This window comes from Microtus ochrogaster, chromosome 24 (genome assembly GCF_000317375.1).
Source record: "Microtus ochrogaster isolate Prairie Vole_2 chromosome 24, MicOch1.0, whole genome shotgun sequence".
NCBI classification, from domain to species: domain Eukaryota; kingdom Metazoa; phylum Chordata; class Mammalia; order Rodentia; family Cricetidae; genus Microtus; species Microtus ochrogaster.
The window spans coordinates 27,016,541-27,025,827 of record NC_022024.1 but is presented as its reverse complement, the minus strand read 5'-3'; the positions used below and the strand labels follow the sequence as shown (position 1 = coordinate 27,025,827).

Sequence of the window (9,287 nt, the reverse complement as noted above, 5' to 3'; positions counted from 1 at the left end):
TGTAGACCAGGCTGGTCTCGAACTCACAGAGATCTGCATGCCTCTGCCTCCCGAGTGCTGGGATTAAAGGTGTGCGCCACCACCGCCCAGCTATTTTATTTTATTTTATTTATTGTTTTTGTTTTTTGAGACAGGGTTTCTCTGTGTAGCTTTGGAACCTGTGCTGGCACTCACTCTGTAGGACAGCCTCAAACTCACAGATATCTGCCTGTCTCTGTCTCCCAAGTGCTGGAATTAAAGGCATGTGCCACCACAGCCCGGCTCAGCTTTTTATTAAACCAGTCACAACAATACATCCTCAGTGTGCAGATATCCTGTAACAGAGAAGTCTGGTTTATACAAAGGGGTAGAAAAGGAAGGAGGTAAAAGAGGAGAAGGAGAAAGTGGAGGAGGGGAGGAGGAGGAAGAAGAGGAGGAGGAGGAGCTTTGTGAGGTATTTGTACTCTGTGTGATGGTATATTGCTGTGATTGGTGTAGCTGAATGGCCAATAGCTAGATAGGAGGTATAGCTAGGATTCAGGGAGAGGAAGGAAGGGGAGGAGGTATCTAGGGATGAAGGAGTGTAAACACCCAAACATTTCTGCAAAATCCTGATGGTCCTATAGCTCCCTTGCCACTACAGGACAGGTATGTGAGCCAGGAACTAAGCTTGAGACTTAAAAACATACAGACAAACACAGAGACAAAGACAGACAGAAAGAGATGTAGTCAAGGGTCATCCTTAATACAAGAATGCCAAATGCCACTATATTGTGCTCAGGGGCAGCTTATATAGGAATCCTTAGCCACGCCCAGCTCTCGGGATCTTTCAGCTGCAGACTCACCAGCCTGACGTCAGGGTCTCGCGCTCAGAGCAGCTGCAGGCAGAGAAAGTCAGGGGGCAACCAGGGGTCTGCGGCTCCCAACAAGGGAGATGTCAGGAGACATGGAGAGGAAACACGAGGTGCAGGATGGAAGAGAAAACATATATTAATATAAATGGGATCAAAGAATGGATAAGGAAAATGTGGTACATTTATACAATGGAGTACTACACAGCAGAAAAAAATAACGACAGTTTGAATTTTGCAGGAAAATGGTTGGAGCTAGAAAACATTATTTTGAGTGAGGTAACCCAGACACAGAAAGACAATTATCACAGGTACTCACTCATAGGTGGTTTTTAAACGTAAAGCAAAGAAATCCAGCCTAGAAACCACAATCCCGGAGAATTTAGACAACAATGCGGACACTAAGAGAGACTTACAGAGATCTAATCTACTTGGGAAGTAGAAAGTAGAAAAAGATAAGATCTCCCTGAGTAAATTAGGAGCATGGGGACTTTGGGGGAGGGCTGGTGTGGGGAAGGGAGAGGCAGGGAGGGAAGCAGAGAAAAATGTAGAGCTCAATTAATATCAATTAAAAATGTATAAAAATATATACAAATGGGTCAATTTAAGTTATAAGACCTAGTTAGAAACAAGCCTAAGCTCCAAAGCCACAGAGAAACCCTGTCTCGAAAAACCAAAAAAAAAAAAAAAAAAAAGAAACAAGCCTAAGCTATAGGCCAAGCTTTCATAATTAATAAGATGTCTCCATGTCAGTTTTCGGGAGCTGCCTGGCAGTACAGAAAAAGACTTGTTACAGAGGAGAAAAGGATTAAAGACGGAAGGAAAGGAAAGAAGAAAGTAAAGGAAGAAGGGAGGATGGGAGGAAGGATGGAGAGAAGATAGTGAAGGAGGGAGGATCCTCTCTGATTCGACTCTGGGTAAAATGCCATTGTTTATTATGAACAGTTATTGATAACACCAACCATGCGGCAAGGCCCAGGGAGTGCTGGCTGGATAAATGTTATATCCGGTGCCTCCTTCTTCTCGTTGTCTGGAATCAAGCACGGAGCGCTCGCACACCCCGCTCCAGCTGGAAGGAAGTGAAGGTGACCTTGAGGAGTTCCCAGGTTGTACCGCGGATTCGGTCACCAGTTCAAAGTGGCTTAGCAGCTCAAGCAGGGTTCCCACGGGCACTGGTGTCAGCGAGGCTTAACTCTTCCCTGTCTGTTCTGTGTCTCACACAGTGGTTGTGTCTGGCTCTTATTTCCGCTTCCCTGCTATGGGATATCAGTACAGTGTGTGAGGAAGTATTGCTGCGTTTGCTGTGATAAAAAGCAGAATGGCCAATAGCGAGGCAGGAGGTATGTATGGGTGGGACTTTCGGGCGGCGAAAGAGAAACTGGGAAGTCGGATCTAGGTGTACGGGCGATGCCAGGAGACTTGGAAAAAGTTCAACAAGGGCTGGAGAGATGGCTCAGAGGTTAAGAGCACTGACTGCTCTTCCAGAGGTCCTGAGTTCAATTCCCAGCAACCATATGGTGGCTCACAACTATCTGTAATGAGGTCTGGTGCCCTCTTCTGGCTTGCAGGCATACACACAGACAGAATATTGTATATATAATAAATAAGCAAGTATTTTTTTTTAAAAAGGAAAAAGTTCAACGTACAGAAACGGAAAAGAGGTAAAATAGCTACTACATGGAAGAACACAGATTAATAGAAGCAGGATAATTATGTTATACGAGTTAGTTGGGGGCAACCCTAACAAAGACAGATCCTTATATGGCTAAGGTCTAGTGAAGTCTTCTTACTTAACAGCCATTAACACCCTCAGCCCTCGCAACTACCAGAAGAGAGATTCTGAGGTGCTGGCACTCCCAGTGTAGCCTGAAGGCCTGCAAACCAGCAGCTTTGCTATCTGCAGGCAGGAAAAAAAAAAAAAAAGGATGCTCCAGCTAGGAAGAGTGTATTCACTCTTTTTTCTTAGGTCCCGTTCTCCAGGGCTGAACGGTACCCACCCTGTGGCTGAAGGCTGTCTTCTGTATTCAGTCTACAGATTTCAAATGCTAATCTCTTCCAGACCCACCCTCACTTTAGCTACCTAAGCATCCCACATCCCAATCACCCTAGCACGTCAGAACCGTCCAGACAACCACCTCACGGCTCACTGACAATTTCTCTTAAGCACAGCAGAGGAAAAAAGCCAGAAGGCAGCACTTAAATTACTCGCGGGGTGGGTGGGGCACGGCAAAGTGAAATAGAGGTCTTTGATAGGCGTCGAACCTGGGTCAAAAGGCTGAGGTGCCTATTTCAAAGCAGACCTGGCGGCCAGGTTCTCCCAGCATCCCTCAGTCCCTACCCGGGCACCCTCCCCTAAACTCTAGCACAGGAACTGGGCGGCCCTTCCAGCAGAAGCTCTGCCCTATATAATCCAGTCACTTTGGTTACCCAACCTCTTTTGTCTACCTGAGGTGGTTTGAAAGAAAATAGCCCCAAAGGGAATGGCACTAACGGGAGGTGTGGCCTTGTTAGAGTAGGCGTGGTCTTCTTGGAGGAAGCATATCACCGTGGAGGCGGGCTTTGAGGGCTCAGAGATGCCACACTCAGTGAGTCAGCGGCTCCTTCTCCAGAACCACGTCTGCCTGCTTCTCTCCTGATAATGGACTGAACCTCTGGACTGTAAGGGGCCACCTCAATCAAATACTTTTTTATAGGAGTTGTCTTGGCCGTGGTGTCTCTTCATAACAATAGAAACCCTAACCGAGACACCAGCCTTTACTTTCCTGACTCCCCACCACCACCATCACGGTCCCTTTCCCCCTCCTGGCTGGGGGTCACAGTCACTCTGACCTCCCCCAGGTGTCTCTGCCTCTGGCTATGTTTTTCCTTTATCTACAATAAACTTTCTCCTCCCCCCTAGTTAGGAGCCCGCAGGACCTTCCTTCTTCATTTCTTTTTATTCCCTCAGTCTTTTTATTTAAAAATTATGCTGACGTTGTAGCCCCCCCCTCCGTGGTAGAGTGCATATTCAGCAAGCATGGTTGCCCAGGGTTCAATCCCAAGCACTTCAAAAGAAAATTACTAGCATAAATCTTACCATTCTTCTTCATATTCTGTGGTAGTGTTTCATAAACACCAATATAAACCGTACCCACAACTCAGACGGAAGCCCCCTGCTTGACCAGAGGCCTAGTCAACTGCCAGAACTCCAGATCAGTGCCTAGCACAATGTCATCAGAAAGGCTTCCTCCAGCAGCAGACGGAAGCGGATGCAGAAACCCACACCCAAACATTAGCCAGAGCCTGTGGAACCCTGTGGAACCCTGTGGAAAAGAAAGTGAGGAAGGACGGTAGGAGCCAGAGGGGTTGAGGACACCAGGAGAACCGGGCCCACAGAATCAACTAAGCAGGGCTCATAAGGGCTCACAGACTGAAGTGGCAATCCCAGAGCCTGTATGGGTCTAAGCTAAGTCCTCTATATACATATTATAGTTGTTTAGCTTGGGGTGTCTGTGGGATTCCTAACAGTGCAGAGTGTGGGGTGTCTCTGACTCTCTTGTCTGCTTTTGGCACCCTTTTTGTTCTATTGGGTTGCCTCATCCATATGAGGGTTTGTGCCTGGTCTTTTTGTAACAACTTGTTAACTGTGTTCAGTTGATATCCCTGGGGTGCCTGCCCTTTTCTGAAGGGAACAAGAGGAACAAAGGATCTGAGGGAGAGGGGAGGAGGATGCTGGGAGGAGTGGAGGCAGGGTAGGCTGCAGTTGGGATGTATTGTATGAGAAAAGAATAAATAAAAAGAAAAACCAATATAAAAACATTTCAATGGTACATGCAATCACAGAAATTACAGTTAGTATCTTGTGGTTTGTGTTTGTGTGTATGACAGGTTCTCACGACCGTTGGCAATGTTGCACAAAACTAAACCTAGCAGGGGCTAGGTGGAGCACTCAGTCGGTAAGAGCACTTGCCGTACAGTGTGAGAATCCAAGTTCGAATCCCAAAAACCAAAGTGAGCACTAGTAATCCCAGCACACCCACCGAGAGATGGGAAGCAGAGATTCCCTGGGAGCTCATGGCCAGTTGGCCTGATAAAACAGAAAAACAAGAGACCCTGTCTCAAACAAGGTGGAAATTGAAGACTAACACCTGACTTTATGGTATGACCTACACAAGGTGCACATATGTACACCCACAGACACACGTGCACAAATGCACACCTAAAACAATCATTTCACTTCTTGATACACACATGCATTATACAAATGTTCCTTAGAAATGGTGTGGCCATGGCCATGATGGAATTCTGTCCTTCCTGTCTCCAGGGCCCATGAAGATAATCAACTGTATTTGCCTGAGAAATACAGGAGCCCTTTCTGTGTCTCCTGCTCCGACCCAGCCCATAAAAGAAGGCAGAGCACTCCCTGAGCCCAGCCTGGTGCTGTGAGGGACCCTTCCCCACCCAAGTCTTATCTTTTTCTCTGTGGAAGAAAACAACTTATCTTCTGTTTCCCTAAGTGATACTGGACCTTGGGGCATTGTGTCAGGGTGTCTGGGGTGATAAGTGCCCTGTTACTTGGAAAGTCTTTACAGCAGGGTAGGAGATAAAATTCAAGGAAAGGTTTCCTCAGAAGAGGCCAGAGTGTTCTGAAGGCAATCAAGGAGAAAGATAGCTGGGCCAGAAATGTGAACCGGTGAGGTTGGAAGAGATTCGACTGCTGTCAAAATAGGAGTTGTGCTTTTGTGGGTCAGACTATGTCTGTACAAATCCCGTACCATTCCACAGGCCTCTTTGTTCAAAGACCGTATCAAAAGAAATCCTTCTTCCTTTACCTGTGTCCCAGGGGACTTCCTGTTGGCCCAAAGGACGGGTATTCACAAAGGTCCCGAAGCCTGAACTGAAGCTGAGCTGTGTCCTCTGAGGACCACACCGCCTGGAATTCAGCCCTGCGCTTACCAATAATGGAATGAGAGCTGTGGGAAGGGGCAGCTCAACGGGAGGACCTTCCTCTGGCTCTACTCTCCAGGGCCCTCCTGTTTCGCCCAGTCCTGGGTTGGTTTACAAGCGAGCCAATTAACCTTTATGACTTCCTGTCCTCTCCTGAAAATGAAGAGGGATGGCGGTGGTGGCTTGGAGGTCCTCTTACGACTACTGGCAGAGACCGTCCATTTGAAGTGCCTACTGCACGGGAGGCACTTGGTTAGCACGGGCTCTTTCCCTTACCCTTCCACCCTCTCAGGATCCTTAAAGGGCCTTTCCTTGAACGCTTTGTCATCTAACAGCTAATAGCATACTGTCCCATCCAGTTTGCTTTTTCTCCCCAAGTTAATCTTTCCTAAGCATCACAGAGTTCACAGAGGAGACACCGTCCGTACCTTAGGGTTGTGACTTTACAGCATACAAAGCGTGTTCAAAGACCCTGTGTGAGATGCCTCTTGCATCCGCACAAAGATGCCTAGCCCCCAACTCTGTACCTGTATTAGCCGACGGACGATTCTTGGTCTCAAAGGCCAGTCTGTCCCCAAGTTACTTCACAGAGAGAGGATACAGTTTCCACTTAAGAGGACGGTGAATTTATAGCAGCCTCAAAAGAAAGTGTGTGGCCTTGAGGAGTTTTGGTTTGTTAGATGAAAGGCAGAATGATTATGGGTTCTTTTTCATGGGAGTACAGTGGTCTGGAAATACCTGGGGGTGTGCTGTGCCTTGGAAGGGAAAACCCCAAACCTGTGATGGGATGGTAGAACCCATTGCTAAGCAACAGAAGCAGCTCTAGGCTGTACAGGAACAAAAATTCTTTGTTCAGTACAACGAAGAGTCATTCACTGGAAACTATTTAATAGCATCTTAGCTGCAACGTCATGTGTGCTATCCAAAGCGCCCATCCGTGGCTGTTAACTGATTATTATGGGACAGTAGCTCATAGCTGTGTTTACTTTGTCTTTTGTCATTCTTTTTCTTTCTTTTTTTTTTTCATAAGTTCATGCTCATGTGTATGTGCAGGAGTGCGCATGTGTGTGGGAGAGGAGTAATATTTGTGTGTGGTCTATGTGAAGGTGTGTGGGGGTTCCTTTTATCAACAACGTATTTCTAGGATCTCTCCGTCCACATGCATGCCAGGGGAGATGAACGACTTTCAGCCCTCTGCACCTTGTGACTCTCATCAGGTTGCCGTTGACGGCTCTGCTGTCAGGATGACACAGGATTAAGGATGTCTGCAATTGATTAGGGAAGACAGTAATCAATTCACAGCCCCGGCCTGGAACGGTTTACATATCTTTCCTGCAGAGCCATGCCAAGGTTTTAATTATTGGCACGCGCACCTGGAGCGGGGTTGGTATTGATGTATCCACTTCCCAAGGTTAAAGGAAAGGGGTGGGGCTTGTTGAGCTCCCTCCCCCCCCCCCCCCCGTTCACAAGCAGGGGCTGTGAAGAGTTTGACTTGGATAAATTATTGTAAAGGTCAATGTAATCACACCCCATCAGTTCTCCCGCATCTAAATAGCGGTGCACCTGAAGGCTGGTTCTGTTAACACAGTCAAGTAATTAGTTATTGACAGAGCAAGGAGCGCGTAATTATTTATTACCTGAATGTGATACTGATTCCTGTCTGTGCTGATGAAGATCATCAGTCGGATACAAAGGGACAGCACGTTCATTTATCCCAGGCTTCATGGAAGGCTGTTCTGAGTTTTCACCCCTAAGGCAAAAAACAAACAAAAAAAAAGTTGTAAACACTTTTATCATGAAATAAAAATCCGTCCACTTTCTTCGGTCAGAGCTTGAAGCTCTTGGGTTTGTGAGATAAATTCCTAAGCCTCTCAAAGCAAATTTGAGAAGCTTTTCTGAGGTCCAATAAAACACTAGATTCCAGCCAGTGACTCACCGCATTAGCTCTCTGGCAACGAACTGACATTTCTGGCCTGTGTTCTCCAACATTCTATAATTTCATTCTTAGGAGACCATGGCAGTTTCTCCTAACTGAGACTCACACTTGGTAAAAACTGGGTGATAATTACAGAAAGGCTCATTAACAAATATCACCGTCCAGGTGAACAATTCTCTAATTACCGTCTGGGTAGTGGTTTCACACGGGGATGGATTTTATTTTTCCTCTGTGGTTCCAAAAAAGGATGGCATTATAAAGGCTGTGCCAAAGGTGATTCAAACACTGGCCAATGAAAAACTCTGAAGCACAGAGAAGAAGGCTAGGTTTGGGCATGACTTCATGGCTTGCCTTAGAAAGCCTCTGTTTCTGGGTTACCTTGTCAATTCCCCCAGGACCTTTTAGTCCCTAGAGGCCAACTGCATTTGGAGCCACACTTCCATCTATCCTTATTACTAGAAAACACACTCTCAACTATGCCTGTTCATGCGGAAACACAGACATCCATTTGTGTGAAGGGTCTCCTTTGTGCTGTCTGGCTGATGCGGTTCGAGCTTTTACAGGATTTCAAAAGACACCGATGCATTATATGTGAGTCATAACAGCAAATCATACAAGAAATATGATGACCAATGGAGATTTGGGGAAGAAATGTTATACCCACTCGTAGTCACAGAACTATAAACAAAAGTGCCTGAGAAAGTATTTGTCTCCTAACAAGTTAAATGTTTAATTACATTTATGTAGGGGCGGGGCATGTGAGCACCTACATAAATGTAGAGGGAGGTCAGGGGAGAACTTTCAGGAGTCAGTCTGTCCTTCTTCCGTGTGTTGTAGAATATTATTTTGACGATGTAAAGATGTCTTACATTTGTTTATGCTGCAGACTGTTACTTTAACAGTGTGAAGGTGTTATTACAATTGTTACATTTGTTTCTGCTGCCTTTGTTAACGAGGTAAGGATGGGTTACATTTGTTTCTGCTGCCTTTGTTTAGTTAGGAAAAGATGTGTTGCCATTTCACCTTGCCTGCCTAAGGCACCTGACTGGTCTAATAAAAAGTTGAATGTCCAATAATAGCTAGGCCGAGGAGAGAGAGGTGGGAATGGCAGGCAGGGAGGATAACAGGAGGAGAAATCTAGGCAAGAGAGAAAAGGAGAAGAGAACAAGGGAGAAAAAAAGGAAAACACCAAAGGCAAGCAGCCAGGCAGCCATCAGCCAGGCAGCCAGGGAAGCCATGAAAGTAAGAGACACAGAAAGAAAATGTAAAAAGCCTCCAGGCAAAAGATAAATAAAAGCCGGGAGGTGGTGGCATGCAATTTTAATCCCAGCACTCAGGAGTCAGAGGCAGGTAGATCTTTGTGAGTTCGAGGCCAGCCTGGTCTACAAGAGCTAGTTCCAGGACAGGCCCCAAAGCAACAGAGAAACCCTGTCTCAAAAAAAAAAAAAAAAAAAAAGATAAAGAGAAACAGGTTAATTTAAGGTAAAAGAATTAGCCAGAAATGAGCCTAAGCTAAGTCAAGCATTCCTAACTTATAATAGGAAGTTTCCATGTCATGATTCGGGAGCTGGTTGATGGCCCAGAAGAAAAATCCT

At 46.1% G+C, this 9,287-nt stretch overlaps 1 protein-coding gene across 1 annotated transcript in view; it reads right to left on the bottom strand.

Moving 5' to 3' along the window:
• Positions 1-7,477, bottom strand: part of Cradd (CASP2 and RIPK1 domain containing adaptor with death domain) — a 153,737-nt gene extending 146,260 nt beyond the window's left edge. The window contains exon 1 of the mRNA XM_026784564.1: positions 7,394-7,477. Coding sequence (XP_026640365.1) covers positions 7,394-7,465 — 72 coding nt within the window. The 5' untranslated portion in view covers positions 7,466-7,477. The remainder of the gene's footprint in view (positions 1-7,393) is intronic.
• Positions 7,478-9,287: the final 1,810 nt, after the last annotated feature.